At 34.2% G+C, this 20,026-nt stretch overlaps 1 protein-coding gene across 3 annotated transcripts; it reads right to left on the reverse strand.

The window, feature by feature from the left end:
• Window positions 1–898: 898 nt before the first annotated feature.
• On the reverse strand, window positions 899–17,394 carry LOC126823484 (DAZ-associated protein 1). 3 transcript variants are annotated; one of them, XM_050552352.1, is made up of 12 exons: window positions 17,267–17,394; window positions 14,276–14,483; window positions 13,595–13,702; window positions 12,279–12,413; window positions 11,635–11,683; window positions 7,536–7,618; window positions 4,443–4,926; window positions 3,756–4,004; window positions 3,426–3,500; window positions 2,993–3,073; window positions 2,411–2,527; window positions 899–1,713 (listed from the first exon to the last, which is right to left on the reverse strand). In XM_050552352.1, exons 1-12 carry the CDS (start codon window positions 17,293–17,295, stop codon window positions 1,559–1,561), a joined length of 1,773 nt encoding a protein of 590 aa, XP_050408309.1. In that variant the 5' UTR covers window positions 17,296–17,394; the 3' UTR covers window positions 899–1,558. The 3 variants fall into 3 exon arrangements, with proteins under 3 accessions (XP_050408309.1, XP_050408308.1, XP_050408310.1); XM_050552351.1 differs by having other exon boundaries at window positions 2,411–2,530; XM_050552353.1 differs by lacking the exon at window positions 2,411–2,527.
• Between the last annotated feature and the right edge of the window lie 2,632 nt (window positions 17,395–20,026).

Consider the following 20,026-nt stretch of genomic DNA (forward strand, 5'->3'; position numbering starts at 1 on the left):
CAAACCCAAGCAAGCAGTCAGTTAAATGAAATGGGGTTTAACGTCCTACCAGTCGTGATGAAAGAGCGATAAATTGTGACAAAAACAGGTTTTCATAGTTTACAGTAAGCAAAATTATAAAAAGATCAACGATAGACATTATTCAAGAATGCAAGTACCAGGGCTTTAACTGTTGGAATTTCTAAATTAATATGCTTATTCAATAATTACCTCAAATTATTTGGTTTATGACACTACGATTCTTTAATATGCGTTTTGGGGTTTCCTTTCGACTTCGTTTTCTCAAGACCTGGTTCAAATCACGCGTCTTTATTGGCCGGGAAGTGTCATTCGACATCATAGGATTTGGCTAAGTGTGGCTTGTTCCAGGTATGGACTAAGGAGCCTTTGGGTGGGGTAGGCCCTGATCCCCCCAACGATGTGAATCACGTAGTTCGATAGCCTTTTTTTTATTTTGAGGGCCATTTCTAGTTTTTAATTTACGTCGTTTTGATGAATTCTTAAGATTGCCGCACGCTAATTTTGTGCACGGGCAAGAAACAACAGGATACACTCTAGAAAGAACCATTTAAAGGTTATTTATTCCAAACGAATTGTCAATGGGGGTCCTTTACTGGGTCAGGTCCAGTAGCCACTTTAAATATCGTAAAACGGTAAATCCAATTAATGAGACACAATTTTGCATTCATCCCATTAAAAGGGAGGCTAACATCGTTTTTTGGGGGGGCGAGATTTGAAAATTACTTTTCTTTTTTATATCATTAGATTCATCAAACTCAATAAATCACTCATACATGAACATCTATCTACAAGTACAAGCATTGCTTATGTGAACGTCTATTGTTCAAAAAGTTTATATACAAGTTGCTCCCACCCTTTACAACAACACAAACCAAGATAAGGGATGATAATTTATTTCTGTATTCAGTACAATATGAATGAATCATGAATTATATACAAGAAATGAAATGATGGATTCTAATGCAGGGACCTGTATTTTTATAGTAGTCTTGCTAGAATCAGAGGATAATGTTAAGCTATATTCACCATTCTGAATCATCTGGTCCTACAACAACAATAAATCCAAACTAGTCTCTTGCTTTCCTCTGTAACCTCCCGACAGATAAACATTATCAAACCTTATAATCAGTAAACATGAATACACTTTTAAACAATCACTGTATTTTGTTAGTTTTAAATTAATTTAATTGACAATGTTCAATCATTTAAAATACTTATCCTTAAAATTGTTATTTTAAGCTTCTCGCACCCAGGAGATACATACATAAATTACAAGGATAGACATTTACATAACATGGACGTTAAAAAGAAAACAAACAAATGTACAAGTTCATGGAACTTACATATGAAATATGTCTGAAAACAAGTGTTTTAAACACTATTATTATACTCAATAACACTCATTCAAGATGTCTGTATTGTGGAATATATGGATGTCCTTTTGTTTTCAGATCAAACTAGAGCATGGAACATTACACTTCGCCTGCATCAGAGGAGTAAAATACTTGTTAAAATAGTTGATGATTATATCCATACATCATCGTCTGTATGGATGGTAAGGCTGTGCACCACCTGCAGATGGTGGAGCACGAGGCTGGCTGTATCCAGCATATGCTTGTGCTTCTTGTCCACCATATGCTTGTACTGGAGGGGCACCTGCAGCCCCATAGCCAGCTGGATCTGCGTAAGCACCTGAAATTATACAAAACATACACCTAAAGAGACAAGCTTGGTTTGTCTTATTTCTTGCCAATGAACTGCTGGGAAGGAAATGTTCAGCAGAATAACACAAATAAACCGTAATCTACTTTTCAGGAAGCTGATGCTTAGTCTTTTATAATTATTTTATTTATACATTACAAAGGAAATTTTCAGCTATCCAGCTGACCAAGGTAATTCAAAGATTTCTTTCAACCACAGTTCAAAACCAAACAAAATTCAGCATGTATCTAAAACGTTACCATAGCAATTAGTTTATTATCATTGGGAACTGGTATTAATTAGGTAAAAAAAACAATTCAGAATGTCTAAATTTTATAGAAAGTGATAAGTCAGCTATCAATTAATGCTTATAAGTCACCATTGTCGTTCCATCATTTATTGCTGAATACTAGGTTATGTACTGTATTTGATGTTACATGTAACTGTATGTTTTCAAATGGCATACATGTTTATAAGACTCTTCTGTACATGATTTAAAAAAAAAAGTCATGGTAAAAGTTCCTGCTGTATGTTGTTTTAAGAAATCCAGACTTGATACATTTATGTGGGATCCATAAATGTAACAGTTTTGTTGCATTACTAGGCTTTAAACTCTTCTGGGTAATGCATCAATACTGTCACATATATATATATACAGAGACCGCATTGGATTACATAAAGGGTATACCTTGAGCTTGTGGGGCGGTATAAACTTGTTGACTGTAACCGGACTGAGCTCCAGATGGTGGACTCTGACTAAAGCTTCTACTCGGACCGTAACTACTAGCTTCCTGTGGATACTGACCTGCTGACAGAATGAGGAATTCACACAGCTTAAGATCAAAATCCAATATTTAGGTGAGTAAAAGCTATCAAATCCAATATTTAGATTTCATTCAGTCGAGGTAAAAGCTATCTCATCCAATATTTAGATTTTTTTAGTTGAGGTAAAAACTATGAAATCCAATAATCCCTAATACACTCATTATATCTGACTGCTACTGAATGTTGATCCACAATAAATATTAAAGTTATTTTCCTTTTTGTAAAAGCATAATATTTCAAGTTAACAGAAATAGCTTATTTTTTCATCACAGTCACACTCGACAAGCAAAGAAAACTAGTAAACTATTTCTATATTTATTTGATGTTCACAAACCAGACAAAAATTAAAAGGCTTCTTGACAACAATTAACAGGCTTTTAATAAACTTAATTAAATTATTCAAGGCCAACATTCAGTCAGATTTGTTACCCAGGAAAGTACTAACCATAACTATAACCAGCTTGTAAAGCATTTGGATCAGCTGCTGGAACTGTTGGTGCTACGGCTGGTATGGTAGCATAGCCTGCTGTAAATATAAAACAAGTATACAGTTTAAATTACTATAGGCAAATATCGATTACTTCCTATTTGTAGAGACAGAAGTTACTTGGTTACTCTGCTCAAAAGCTTTTAGCCCTAATTTTATACATAAAAAAACCCAAAATAATTCTTCAGAAATAAAAACTATATTGGTTTGGTCTTAACTGAAAAAGTTGTTCAATTAACTATAACAACTAAAATACAAAAATCATATATATTTTTAGCGGAATGATTCTACATGAGCAGTATCACATTCAGTTTGGTTATTAAGATATACAATTTGTGTCTTCTAAGACACTTGAATTGGAGAATTGATTTCCTGATGGAACTAGACTTACCTTGGGCATAAGGATCTGCTGCAGGTGCTGGGTAACCAGCATACTGCGGTGCTGGAGCAGCAGCTGGAGGCTGGGCTGAAAAATGAAACAGATTGCAAGGTAATGAAGAAACATAACTTAGACGTCCGGTCTTTTCAAAAAGCTTGTTGCCAATGTTGTTCAAGTTTGGAAAATAATTTCTCCAGAATCTCTTAAAAAGAAAATATTAGGACTCCCAACTCTGCTTAAAAGGCAATAACTACAAACCTTTTTGACAAGCAACTGAAAATCAATAGGGTTCATCAAGCTCACACCCCACCTCCATAAAAACCAGAGCAAAAGAAAACTTACCATAAGGGGAATAAGTTTGTGTTGGTGCTACAGCTGCAGGAGTTGCAGGTTGTGCACCATACCCAGCTGCAGCTGTTGCTGGAGGTTGTGTGTAACCAGCATAACTTGTCTGAGCTGGAGGTTGTGCTGCTGGAGGTGCTCCCCAAGAATTAAAAGCTTGTGGGGCTCCTGGAGCTTGTGCAGTGGCTGCTACAGGTGGAGGGGCTCCCGGGGACTGGAATCCCGCTTGCTGTGGTGGTGCTCCATAAGCTAAAATAAAATACAGATTAAATAAGACTATTACATTTGAGTCTCAACCTTACAACAGTGTTCATTAGCACAGTCCGTGCAGAACATTAGGATGTTAAACTCATTTCATATCATTTCATTGTCCTCAGTAATATTACCAATAATAATTTTCTGCTTATTTTGCATTCAATTACTGATAGTCATTACTTACAAGAATACTGTTTTTGATAAAACATGTCTTGTAACTGGTTTAATATTATATTACATCAGACCCTATATTGTTTATCAGTCGGGTCACTTGATTTGGTTCGATATGGTCACCTGATAGTCTTATGCTGTGGTACAAACTGGCTCGCCTCTCGGCGGACAAATCGAGCAGGCCCATATAGTTTCATGTTTTAAATCATGTATTATGCAAAACAAATGAAAAAGATAATGACATAGTAACTTCAAAATTACCTTGAGATGGTGGAGTACCATAGGCTGGCTGCTGAGCATAACTAGACTGACTGTACGCTGGTTGTTGTCCATAGCCTGGTGTTGGCTGCTGTGGTGGAGGTTGGAAGTTATTTCCTTGTGGAGGAAAGCCTGCTCCATTAGGAGGTGGTCCACCACCCCACCCACCAGGGCCTTGTGGCCCACCCTCATTACCCCATCCTCCATCGCCATGTGGGGGTTGGAAATGAGGTGGAGGACCTCCATGTCCTCCTGGGGGACCACCATGTCCTGGTGGCCCATGATGACCACCATGACCATGATGAGGTCCATGACCTGGAGGGCCATGACCAGGGGGGCCATGTCCAGGAGGACCACCATGTCCTGGGGGACCTCTGTGTCCACCTCTGCCTCCCATACCTCTTCCTCTACCTCCCCCTCCCATCATAGGGGGGCCTTGTCCACCAGGTCCCTCTTTCTGACGATTCTGAGCACGCTTACATTCAACCTAAGAGTAAAAAAAGGTCACCAGTCAATCAATTGTATCTTTCCAGGTTTCATTTATGTGATTGGGCATCATCAAACACTAAATACTGTACCATGTTATTTCATATTAAAAGTCTGAAAGTTTGGCATTACCATCACTTTCATAGCCAGCTATTGGCAGATATTTAAGCTTAAAATATACTTAAGTGAAGAAATGTCATTAACAGGCTTATAAAATAGAGGGTGATGTCAAATCAATTTCTAGAATATCCACGGCTTTAAGTCAGGTAGAGAATCATGTGCCAGATACTTAAGAGGTTTGATCTTAGTTTTGGAGTTATAAACTTGCAAGGATCGTGTTACTATATTGGTCTCCTAGCGGCACATTAGGAAAATAATTATGTAAATCTTTAATGAAAAGGCTCCATGCTTTAGTTTTAAACTAGTTATGATTGTCTACCATGGCTTGGGTATCCATCAGTTCTATTACCCTAAAAGTCATAAACTTACAGTCTGTGGTTTTTTTTTTAAGTTTTAAAATAACATGAATATTAATCTTTTAAAAAATCTATAGTTTCTAATGACAAAAGGTTCTGGTATATTTTTTGAGTTTTGATTTTTTTTTGGGGGGGGGGGGGTTGTTAACAAAAAAGGATTGGGTAAGCAAGGAACAGCAAAACTTAGAAACTTCCAAGTAATTCTTGTACTATTCATTCTGCTTTGACCATATAAAAATATGTTAGTTGAGAAATAACTAGAAGTTAACACAAAATAGTTAAATTTATGACAATTCAAAAACTGATCCCTTAATTCATGTAATCGAGGAATCATTAACATTGTATTGGTAATTAAACAAATTACATGACCAAATCTACAGCAACACATAATGTAGCTTAACCCTGGATTTCCTTGATCTGCTGAATTATGGTAATTTTTATTTCCATGGCTACAGGTGCAATACGGGGTAGGATAATTGTGTGTAGACAGCCGTGTTTCTGTCGACTCTTTGATTTCCAACCGTCAATGGTTCTTTTATGTGCATGGCAACCTCGTACGCAGGTGAATGTTTGTTATATTTTATCCCATCCTATTAGGCTGATTAGTTGTCTGAAGTGCAGGCACAATCCCATACAAGGCAAGGCCGGGATTGGACAATCCCAGAGGTTCCTTTCGACCCTCATCGTGTTTCGAACCTGGGCCAGTTCAGGCTACCACAATCCCCTAATGATGTGACAAATTGTGTGACAAAAGATTAAATCTTTGCAGTGTATGTGATGCAAGCCAACTTGTTCCAAATGATCTCTTAAAACTAAGAATTCATACATTGGCAATTACGATATTACAGTACATTCAAATTAACCAGAATTCCATATATCTAAAGTTTATACTCAAAACAAATGAAATCAACATTAATGTAAAGAAATACATCCATTTCTGCATCAACAACGAAACATTCAGTCAAACTATGTGGAAAATATTATTTTCAACAACAAAAAAGAAGCTAAAAATATGGTCAAAGCAGAATTTCAGAATTGTACTCTTGCTATATTTCAATAATTTTTTTTTTTACCAGATAAAACTTAAAATTATTGATTCATAAAAAATATACAAATATCTGACAATTTATACCAATATAAAACTCTTAACATGCATAAATATAATACATTCCTATTCATATGTGGAGGTTTTCCATTAAAATTAAAATAAAGATTTCTTAAAGTCTCTGGCCCTCATTAGTGGGTTTTTTTTTTATCCCTTACAAACATTATCTTTGAAAGTTGAATCTATCAAAATGAAATGGAGTTTAACGTCCTACTGTTCTGCTCCGACTGGGCTAATGAAGACGGTGAATCTAGAAAAGGAACATCAGTCCAAAATTGATTCAAATTCCATTCAGTATTTACAAAGATGATTAATTGAAAATGTGTCAACATTTGACATCCACAGTGGACGATATAATCTTTGGTAAAATAACTTCATGGGCATCTTTTCATTCTGGGGATCATAGATTAGTTTGATTTTCTTAATTAAATGTTAAATAGTTTTGTTTTCTTAATTAAATGTTTAATCTATTAGAGTACATTTCAGCATGGATTAAGCCGTGAAAAATTATATATTGTCTGGGGTAAAAAAACAGATGAGGTACAAGAGACTTTAATCTGAAATTCACCCACATGGCTTACGATAAGTAATTAGTCATAAATGAAGACGAAACAGGAGACTACTTAGCACAAATTATTCAGAAATACTGTTTTCTTGCCATTAAGCTGTTCTGAACTTAGCTATGATGATGACTTGTTATTATTATTATTATAAAAAAAAATGATGATGATAATGACTATTCAATGAAAAATATCACTGGTAATATGATGGTATCGTGTGGGCTATCTATAATTACAAATTTTAATATTAAACTGTGGAAAACCTCCTTAAATGGTAAGGCATTACATCACAAGAGATCCTCTGAATATTACAAAACATGTAAAATTGCTGTATGGAATATACATGTAATGGATATACAAGATATATATGCAAATAATATATGTAGTTGCATAAAATCTAATTATATTAAGGAATATCAAAGAAACTCTTGCTTCGTAAACAACCAAAATGATAAATGCTCTAATTAACCTTCTTTCCATGTACATCTATATAATGTTCTTGACAAACTCTGTCCACGCTATCTTCACTTTCGAACGTCAGAAATCCAAATCCTAAGGGTCATCATAATATTCATAATTTAATAATTCATCAAAATAAACAACACCAATACCATAAAAATAACTACACATGGACCTCACTATAATGTGGTCTGCTATACAACTATGTATGTATGGCTCCAACAGTATTATAATAGTACAATCCATGTCTGACATAAGTGTGTCAATGCAAAGCAGATGTTACCCCAATATCAGCATTATAGTAAGGTCTAGTGTAATTGTAGAGGTGGCACCCTTAATAAAAAAAAAAAAAAGAACATTCTGTTGTGGGAATATCCTTCTGCTGAAGACTGCTGTTTTCCTGGATATTGAAGTAATCCAATCTGCACTGATAATAATAAAGAATGGTGTCTAACAATCATTAGTTATTAGAATGCATTGAGATCAAGTTGATAGAAATGATGTCATACCATTTGGTTTTAAGATTGCACCAGCCGCCTTTTAAATGATTGATGATCTAAAGTGCACAATCAAACTATACTCTTCAAAAAAAAAGTAGGGGATATTGAAATGCAAATACCTATGCAGGTTGTGATATGATAAATATTCATGGACACTTGACATGCTTTGAGAGTATGTTCACAGATGAAGAACTTATCGCCCCAACAGAACCACTGAGCTGATGTGTGACACGCAATAGCGCCATACACCTGGGAAGTGTTCATTGTCAAATTTGACACTTCAAGGAAGGGTTGATGAAAACTGCCGCTTGCTGGTTTATCCTATCCATGTTTGCTTTCCTATCGGTTCTTGCATAAGATTTACTGAACGTATCTTTGCTTTAGTGTGTTACGTTTAATTTGACCGGTAGAAGTGTTCGTCGACCTCAACGAACAACACTGCAAGAATTCGCCGTAGCACTGCAAGAGGAGTGCGTCAGATTAGCCCAAATCGTAATTGGACGGTTGATTAGGAGCATGCCGCAACGAATTGCTGAACGTCTGAGGATTGGTGGAGCAATTACTCATTATTAAGACAAAATTCAAAAACTTCCATTTTCACTTTTGATAGTGTATCTCTTTGCGAGTGAAATAGGGTCGTCACATAAGCCGCCCATATGAACTGTTAATGTTCATGTGTAGGCAATTGGCCTGTTATTAACATACACTGGCTACCTCTAATAAAAACAGCAGTGCATTTCCGCAGTTTTGTAGTGTTTCTGAATATCCCCTACTTTTTTGGAAGAGTATAAATAGTTTCTGCTTTTCAAGCAATGATTTCACCAATTCAAAACAATTAGCCAAGTTGGATACAATGCAACCATAACTACATGTAAATGCAAAAGACAGACAATAACAATATTGTCAGTGCTTTTTTATAATGCATCAGCTGACAGGAAAATTAATGGCAACATAAAATTTTGAACGTCCTGTCTAAATTTAGATTTCAATGAAATTCACATAGATAAATTAGACATTCACAAGGACACATGTAAGTTCCTCTTTGGATTAATAAAATTTAATAAACAAATTCTCTTGTGTATCTAACATTTTGTAGGCCACTAATCAGTCATTTGGGGAATGCTAAATCCCTGAAAATCTCTAAACGGTTAAATTTCTTAGAAATTATCCTAAAATGGTTCAATTCCGTTAAAAAATTACATAGATAAAATGAATTGAAGATTTTGCAACATTTGTCATCCTCTTACAAGTGTCGGGTAAAATCTTTTGATAGGCTTCTGGATTAAAAGTTGGATTAACTCTAATGCATTTTAACATGGATTAAGCTATGAAAAATTAGATATTGTCCACAATATGCATGATCAGCAGCTTTGCCAAATACTCGAGTTAATACATAACAAATCTGAAAAAATGCATTTTGTGGATTCATTCTTCAACCAATGCAGTCCCTGTGATATCAGGATTAGCACATTTTACATTTTTCGACTTTTCTTTCAATTACTGACAATTAAAAAAAGGTAGCCACACAGCAGCTAAAGAGAGCACAAGCATGATTGCCATAACTTCGGAACGAGAAATGTGATCATGCTGAAATGCAGTCCTAAACACCATCTAATAAGAATCATTATCCGAAAGGTTGAAAAAGAATGTCAAAAACTGCGGTGTCTAGAAAGCAGACAAGTGGGGACGACTGACAGGGCAATAGCATTATACATTCATAATATGTGTGGGCATATAAAACGTGTGGTTTCTTGCAAGTTCAGAAGCAATATTGTGTTAACTAAAGTGCCATTACTCCTAGACAAAATTCCATTGTCCTCAAATTGAGTCCCAACTGTCATCCTCTCATAATCATTCCTAAAGTTTCACAAAGATTTATTAAAAATCGTGGCTTTTGATTGTGCTCAATGCCAATTGTTGTCTACACATAAGAATCATTATCCTATGGGTCAAAAAAGATTTATCAAAAAGGGAATGCAATGATTGTGCTCAAATTCAATTCCAATTGTTGTCTACTCATAAAAACCATTTTCCTAAGGTTTGAAAAAGATTTGTCAAAAATTGTGGCCTCTAAAGAGCAAAGCAGAACTCCACAACGAAAAAAAGAAAAAAAAATTAAGCACAAATGCAATCACATTTGTCATCGACTCATAAGAACAAACATCCTAACGTTTGAAAAAAATGTAATCAAATGGGTTTAATGTCCTAATGTTCTGCTCCTACGGGGCTAATAAAGACGGGCATATGCCATGCAGTGTGCTATTAGAGAAAATTTTGCCCGAACAGCGGCACTATGTCCTACTCTTTCGAATTCCAATTGTCCGGGGTTCCTTTACAAGCATGACAATGCGTACATGACTATACATTTGTCTTTGTGTTTGAAAAAGATTTGTCTAAAATTGCTGCTTCTATAGAGAGCAGGGAGGCAAGTGTAGACAGACAAAGCAATTGAATTATACGCCCACACATAAAAAAAAAAAAATTTGGTTTCTTATTTTGAATGATTACAACTCATTCTCATTTAAAAAGTCAAAACTCCATTAGAAATATAAGCCTTGTCGGTATTTTTTTGTGTTTTGAAATGGAGGCCTATCAGACTATTATAGACAGAGTTAAACATGTAAATAAAACTAGTAATCAATAATTGATCTGAAAGTATACAAAAGCATATATTAAATATAAATACATGATTAAATTCAATTCAATTAAATTTAATTCATAAAGCTGCATTCATTTTTCAACACAGTTGAATAAGTTGCCTGGCTGGAATAATTTAGGTTTAAATCACCTTTCAAAAAAAAAATATAGCTTAATTCAACTACATCTATGTTAAAAATTAACATATATTGGAAATAAATTATGTTTTTAAAGCTTGACAACAAAAACAAATTTATTATCTGCATCTTAAATGCTATTACTATTAATAATATATTTCTTAAATAGGAGTCCCAAAACATAATTAATCCTAAAATTTTCGAATCCCGAAACATAATTAGTCCTAAATTTTCATTTCAAATTATTTATGAAAATATCAACTATATTAATCTTAGTGTTTAAATACTAATCTAACCAAAATAAAATCTAGCTTCTTTTAATTGTTTCACAAGATAACCTCGCAACAAATCTAAATTAATCATAATTAAATATCAAAACTTAAATAGAAGTTTATTCATAAATATATCTTTAAACCATTTAAGGAAATTTCAATGTAATCATATTTTCTCTTATATTAACAGGTAAAACACATGCACAATATAAGTGTTTTCAATCTAAAAAGGTACAAAAAAACTTAAATTATACGACCAGGATATTTCTAATAAAAATATAACAACCAGTTAGTTCCCATTAGATAATCTTTGTTGTCCACAAATATGGCTTGATTTTAAATTTCTTCTAATGGACTTATAGTTAAATCACTAATCATTACAGAATTTCCATTCAATGTTAAGTGCCTTAATTACAATGTGCCAGTTAAGACAGGCCCAAGATGTTACTCTTGTGTCATAAGTTATATGTACAGTAAAACTTTATTCTTATTGTAAGGAATATATATACACGTGTATTATAGTGTCATCAATTTAATATGGATGAACTGAAGTATTAGCTTACCTCTAGAACGGTTCTTTTCTTGGTCATACATAATTACAATTTCAGCTACCTAATAAAATTTAAAAGATTGGATTAAGTATATATTCTAGAATCAGATAATTATGTGTGCTTTTAATGTGTTAATGGACGGATGGAGAACAGAAATCGCCTAGTTGGCTGTTTACTCTGAAAACTCACACATAACACCAGTTGGTGTTATTTTACGACTATTAATAATTTAATAAAGGTTATGAAATTTCATCATTACAATGACATTTGTGAGACTGAAAACATTTAGTCAATATGGAGCAATGTTAGAAAATGCACTACATAGGAAATAAGTTACAGCACTACTCGTTACATAAAGGGCTCTCGCATGAGTCTTGTATGAAAACAAAGAAATTGTACTAATTGTACTGAGGGAAGTAAAAGAAGGACTTTGAGTCCATTCCATATCCCAACACCAAGTATATGTTTACACTTTCAGAAGTTAAAATTACAGCAACACAACTTGTTAAGTCAATTAATAATGAAATAAAAATCTATTTTCATTTTTGTAATGAACATTACCAAGGTATTTTGCTACAAGTACATAAATTCTTTGCAGGTTCCTGTACTTAGCAAAATTCTGAAAAAAGAAAAAAAAAATACATGTAGGAACTTACAGGTCCATATTGTCCAAATACTTCTCTTAAGACCTCCTCATTGGCATCACCTGGTATTCCTCCCATGAAAATCTTACTAACTTGTCCTGGCCCTGGTCCGCCTCCACCACCTCTTGGACCTCCTCTACCCAGAGACTAAAAATAACATTAAACCAAAATTATCATTCAATTGTTTAATCATAGGAGTCAACATGGTTTCTAGAAACATTGTGTCAAAGCAAATGGCTTAAGTAGTTAATATCCATTTCTCATGAGAGAGAGAGAGAGAGAGAGAGAGAGAGAGAGAGAAATAGGGTTTAACATCCACTTGACACAAACTAAGTCATTTCGAGACTAACATGGTTTTTAATTTTATTTCAATAATTCGCTTGTGCGAAGAGGTCTTTAGCAGTAGGAGGAAACCGGAGGACCCGGAGAAAACACACAAGGTTGGACAGGCGACATTACTCCTTGTCACGTACAACCAGGTATTCGAAACCACGGCAGTTGCATTTATCATAAGCAGAAGGCACAAACTGATTAGTGCGTCCCTGATTGTAAAAATCCACTAGCTCCGATGCCCGGGGGGTACCAAAAATAACTTACTGGCTAGTGACCTATTCAGCCGTACTAGTCCCTACTACTGCCCTTTCACTGCTGATTTTTTTTTAAAAATGAAATGGGGTTTAACGTCCTACTCCGACTGGGCTAATGAAGATGAGCCTACACCATACAGGGTGCTAAGAGGGAATTTTTACCAGGGCAGTGACCAATGTATACACGAGACATCGGCTTTTTGTTACAGCTGTTCTTGTCAGGACCCCTGACAAGGGAAACACACTTTGGGAACAGCTGATGAATTTTCTTGGCCAATGCAGGGATCGAACATGCGACCTCCAGGCTAGCGAGCAAGTGTCTTACCCACTTACCCAATGTGGATCCCTGCAGATTTTTTATAGTTTGTGAATTAAACTAGTGATATAGAAAAATAAACTGTTAAATATCCCACAATTTCACCAATCCAACTCAAGCTAATAAACATCAATTTGATTTTTCTCCATTTAATTGACTGCTTCCTGGCTGAAATGGCTCTTGTACATGCGTTCTCATTGCTTTTACATCCCTAAATAGAACTTTCTTTTGGGCGGGAAAAAACGAGTCACAAGGGAAAAATAACAATTACATCTTAACGCCTGTGTTACAACCGGGTGTCGATGCTAAGCAACGATTTTTACAGCTTACAGTAAATATAATCCATCAACGACAAAAATAAGAGTTGAACTATTTATATAGATCTATGCCATTTCCAAAGACATCCTATTTCATTCTTATCATACCTGAATTCTATTTCTTGGTCCCCCTGGACCACCGGGACCTCCAGGACCACCACCACCACCTCCTCCTCCTTGATTCATTGATCGAGCATTACATGCTTTACAATCCACCTGAAACATAAACAAGTTCAATATTTACATCAACCAACTCTCTTCCTAAAGATGTATTATGTAATTAATGCTAATATTTAGACATTTATTCACATGACAAACACTTAATCAACTCTCTAGCACATCAGATGGCGGAGATCGAAATGGATTTGTACACCAGTGACATCAAAAGATTTAATGATAAAATGAATAATCAAGGTCAAGTCTCATTTGTCAAGTACCGTTGCTACGCTAATAAACGATCTCTACGCTACATCTTTAAACAATCATTATTTTGCCCAAAACAAAGTATGTATTTTTGAACTATTATAGCAATAATCAACTCGCATCAACAATCAGGGCTGGGTATTACTTTTAAAGCGCATTTTAGTTGCATTCTTAGTGCATCTAGAGTGATGGGGACAAAAATGCTGTACTAGTTGTATGTAACTTTTAGGTGAGAAAGATGAAACACAATGAACTGGTTATGGGAAAACATACAAATTTCTCTACAAACCAAATTCTACTAAAACAATATTGTTGTATTCAGTGAGGTTTAAATAGCCCTTAATATAAGTTTCAAAACTTTCTTACTTTACGTCCATCAATCATGTGATCTGGGCCAGTCAATACAACTTCGCTGATGGCAGGATTTCCAAAAGTCACAAATCCAAATCCACGAGATTTGCCAGTTTGTGGGTTCTTCATAACAACACAGTCAACAACATCACCAAATGTAGAAAAATAAGACTTTAACATGTCTTGATCTGTATTCCAGCTTAATCCCCCGACGAACACTTTCCTGAAACAGATTAGCCTAGGTTAGTAGGTCTAGTAACATTTAACCATAAAAATGTCTAAATAGTAAACATTTATGACCTGTTATGGCTAAATGAGTCGGAATGCACAAAATGTAATCAATTGAGCCACAGACAAAACAAGTGAAAATATTGATTTTGGTCGAAATTGAGATTTTCACAAAAAAAGTCTATTAATATACTATCTATCAACCTAAAAGATCAAAATAGCAATAAAACATTTTGAAACCCCTTTATTTGGAATTTTTGCAAGTACCGTATTCATAAATCTTTTTTTCTTAAAATTCTCAGCGAATTAGTTATTTTTCTTCGCTTGCTGTGGGACGATCAGATAATCCCCTTGCGTAATACTTGGCATATCATAAATTAATCAACTAGGTTAAACCTGAAACTTGTCATCGAAAAATACTAATCGTCATGGATTAATGAGTCGTTGATTGATAATTGTCAATGATAAATATGAAACCTGTCCCCAAGTGATTATTTACCCAGAATAATTAATACAAACAAGTGGTTATTATCTGACATTTTGTTTTGTCTTTAAAAAAAAAATTATAAATTTATATTAATAGTTAAATTTTGTTTACTAAGGTTTCATACGGCATACAAAATGTACAAGCATGCCTAATTGGATATTACTGTTTCAAATTTTATTATCAACAAGCTTCGGAAACATTAGAACAATGAATGACACGAAAAGCAACGAATCTCGAATGAGAAAATTCTCCGACGTTTGTTTCACTATATCAAAAGGCCCTAAAGTGAACAACATCGCTTACAAATAAAATTGAATTTTCTATCATTCTATCAGTGATTCAGATTCTGATTCCTCTACGATACCTGAAAATAACATGTACACGCAAAACCTTAGTTGAGTTCAGTCGTGTGACGAAAATAGCAGAACACATAGTATAGGTGTGGCGGCTTCTTTTATGGTCAAGAAATTAAATTTGATTACCCAAAAAACTAAAATTGATTACCCAATAAACTAAACTTATAAACTAAACCTGATTACCCAATAAACTAAACTTGATTACCTAATAAACAGTTTTAATCTCTTGACCACTTAAAGGTGCTAATTAAATGAGATTAACAGAAGTTATTCTCATAAATGTTATAATATACAAAACATGGATTACTAAAGTACTGTATGGAGTATTCTCATTTGTTCTAAATTGTAACACTGTCTATGTCATAGGAAATGTTTTTATTAAACGATAAAATAGCATATAAATTGCCTGGTTGCTATGTGATTTTTGGGGGGAACATACCAACATCTTTAACTTGCTTCTTCTCAAAACTTACTTTCCTGACTTGGGCTGCTTGAAACGGACACAACTCAGTCAATTTTTTTTGCCGGAATCAAACCAACCATAAATCATTTTGAAGGTAATGAATTGGACAATGTGAAAAGAACAATAACTCAATTTTCAAAATTTCCTTATTGATATTGTGACTCATTATGCCAGCACTTGTCACATTTATTATATGGATAACTGCATAATAAACAGTTCATTGCATGGAATTATTGATTGGTGTTACCTAGTTTGAAAAATTGATTAGATTTAATGAACTGAAAACAATGTGCTGCTTTGTATCCAAATAATAATATTGATAGTGTCTTGCGGGGAAACCGTCTCCCTCAGATAAATATTAAGCTGCAATACGAAAATGGCTCTCTACCCTACCTCACCTCACGTCTGTTCTACACAGCAAATTTGGGGTCTACTTTCTATTTTTTTTTTTACCAGAATCTGTCTTTTCGTCAAAAGGAATCAATTCTCGCCACATCTGACACAAGTTCATAAACTAACAATATACATGTATTTCAAGCAGAAATTTGCAAGTAAAATATAGGCATCATATCATAAACAAAATAATTATGTCTGAATTGGTCCAGACTGAATCACAAATTTCTACTTGAAAAAAAGTGTACAATTATTGGAAATGTTTGTCAGGTGTGACGAGAAATAGGCTTAATCCCTTTTGACGACAAAGAAGAATTATGGTGAAAAATATCAGGAAAGGGCTATAAAATAGCTTTAGGAGAGAGGTGGGGTAGAGAGGTATTTTCATATTGCAGCTTTAAAGGGACAATAACACTCTTGCTGGCTTGAAAGCTCCAGAAAATAAATAATATCTCTATCTAAGTACTAGATGTTTAAGTGTCCTACCTGTTGTGTAAATTATCCATTACATCCTATTTTACTTGTCCAGAGGGTTCGAAAATATTTTTAAATCGAAGTTTCATTTGAAAAGGTTTACATTAGACGTTTCAAACCATTATGTTGAATTTTTCAAAAATTTTAAATAAGGTGTGTTAAGATGAAATTTGTATCATCAATTAATTGAAATATTCTAAAATAGTACAATTTGTTGACCAGAATAAAGATTCAGACATATTATTCAGTCACAACAAGAGTGGTATTGAGCCTTTAATATAGGGATGTTCAGGAACGGTCGAAATGAACAATGAACAATAATGTATATTTATAGCTTTGGAGCACTCATTTCATCCCCACAATTTATTTGTATTTTTATCTTCATTAGCAAACGACACCAATTAAACAGTATGTAAAAGCATAATACTAATATAAAGAGACCGGCTGGAGGTAATATAAGAAGATTATACTGAAAGTTGCAATGTGAACGATGGAACAAACAACCCATTTTTGGAGTGGGAAAAAGATACGGCTAAATTAATCAAAAACAAAACAACCAAGAATTATTTCGGAGCGTGACTATATTTATAAGAATCTGTCCATACCCAGGCTCGTCCTTCATTCTTCCTTGCATTGTGGAAGTACAGCTGTGTCTTTAATTTTTATAAAGCAATATGGCACAAGTTTCGCTTCAAACCGAGACACGCTTACAATATGGCGTCTGTTGTAGACTAGTTTTTTGAGTATTTTTAAGCGCTTGAAAAGTAACATATGAACAAAGGACTGGATAACTATTCTTTTCCGACAAATTTTTGTTACAGGGGGAAGAACTCTGTTCTGACCGTAATGGCTTAAGACTAGTAATTCTCTACGCAGTGAATTCAATGTTAAATCCACGACGATCAAATGATCATAGTCTTTATAACCACACAAAGTCAAGCATGTCACAATCATCTTATAAAAGAATATTGCTGACCTGCTCAAAAGAATCTCTATGCTGTGAGCTGCGTATGAACAAACTACACAATGCTTATATTATTAAAAACTTACCATGTATTTAAGATCACCCTCGGTTAAATAAAAATCAGTTGAACAATTAAATTTACCAACACAAAAAAAACAAAACCCTCTCTTGAAAAATAAGACAAATCACCAACTTGGACATCTGGAAATGTCAAAATGGAAGCTTATTAAGTCATTCATCAGGATTTATGGATCATTTTGTACAAAATGTTCTTTACGGTTTACGTCTCATAATTTTGTATATGAAAAAGCTGTTAACCTCGGTTATGTTCTGAATTTTAGCATTCACACAAAACCAAAGCTTATTTTGTTATTTTGTTTGCATCTTATATTTCCCAGTAAAATGACCCACAGTTGTCTTTGTTATCTGTTGTAATATTTTTATGACTAAGTTGTAACTTCTACATACCCATGTTTTATATTTAACAGACTAAGAATAGTTTCCCGCTATCGCTGTAGTCAAAACTATTGCTTGTGTGATAACTTTCATAATCTACTGAGCGATATCTCCTAAGGAATTTGATTACATGAATTTGATTGATCATTTTTTTATTAAAAGGGAACTACTTTTTGTATCCAGTAATATTGTTGCAGAAAAGTTCTCAATTACCATAAACAATTACAATATTCCTCAGCACTGGGTCAATATACAGGACTTTGCAACGGGTGACCTGTTGTCAAAAAATGATGTATCACTACGCCGTAATGTGATCATGTTCAGTAAAATTAAACCTATACCAAAGAATTATATTTACTTATTTGTACGCGTAGGGAAGGGTTGACTCTATTTATTACTTACCTTCCTGTTTATTAAACCGCTTTGTTTGCAGCCAGTCGAAAGTAAAACATTACCATTTTTCTGTTCTTTACCCAATAAAGTGATTTGTTAATTAAGTATAATGCTAATTGTTCCAGATGGTTTGATTGCGAGGGATTGTTAACATATCCATTATCGAGATAAGTAACCAATTATTAGGGAAAAAAAGAGAAAAGATAATGTTCCTTCAAGTATAATTCGGTCTTCCATTCGACACGCACATTTTTTTTTTCACAGCGAAATTTTCAAGTATTTGTTTTGTTTACGTTTCGTTAAACGAGAAAGCATGTTTGTTCGTTAGTATTAATAATAATACTATTTTTAAAGAAATATTGAATCCCCTGTTGTACCTGACAAGGAGTTGGGTCGCATGTCCAATCTCGTGGGTTTTCTCCGGGTCCTTCGGTTTCCTTGCACTGCTAAAGACCCCTATGCGCAAGCGAATTATTGAAATAAAATTGAAGTACGTGTTAGTCCCGAAATGACCGGAAATAATCGAGATTTAGACTCGCGCCCATCAAACACGCTGGAACAGGAAATTCGTTAATGAATGAATTTGATCAATACAATTTTGTATTATTTACATCAAAACGATATTTCATTATTTGAGCGCTATTGATGCAGCATATTAACAAACACGCTGTTCGTGTGTGTACGATTCTCTGTAACAAAGGGTGTTTGGCTTGGTTTATTCTGGTTTCTTAATGTCGTCGTCTATTTGACATTTATGTACACAGAATCACCTTTCTTTTGTATAATCATCGATTTTAGATGTGTAAAACGTGTTATACAAGCACTGAGTAAAGGGGAGATATAGATCCACGTGTCTCCTTTTTTTTTTGGCATTTACTCCCTTCTTTGTAAGTATTGTTTGTTGTTATTTAAAATAGTCGCCCGCTATCAACTTTTCATTTTGATAATTACGCTATATCTATGATTTATACCTACACACATTCTGCATCCTACCTGTGGAAATCAGTGGTGTGTAGAGCAGGGGGTAGGGTTGAGGCGGGGTAGGGTGGGGTGGGGTGAAATTAACGAGTAAGATTAAAGTAAAGATACATTATGTAAGATTGAAATGAAGAATTGCCCGTTCTTGCTATAATAGTTTAAATAGATAATGAAAAAGGAATATATTGAAAATTTCATTCAAATTACTTTATTCTGAGCGAATTTATGACTATTCGGAGAAATAGCGTAGATCGTTCATTATCATAGCAACGGTACTTGACAACCGAGACTTAGCCTCGATTGTCCGCTTTATCGTTGAATTTTTAAATCTCGCGGATGTTTAAATCCATTTAAATCTTGGCCATCCAATGTTCTGAGTTTATTATATGCTTCTCACGTTAATAAATAAATATCTAAATAATAATTTAATATTTAGAGCAAAACGGAAGACCAGCGATAGGCAGATTTAGCTCTTAAATAATGCGTCTTTAATTTCTTTTTTAATTTGAAATTGACTTCTTTGTACAAGATGTCTGAATTAATGTGAATTATACTAGGTCCAATTCTCTTAAGT

This window comes from Patella vulgata, chromosome 6 (assembly GCF_932274485.2).
Source record: "Patella vulgata chromosome 6, xgPatVulg1.2, whole genome shotgun sequence".
In the NCBI taxonomy this organism is placed as follows: Eukaryota; Metazoa; Mollusca; class Gastropoda; family Patellidae; genus Patella; species Patella vulgata.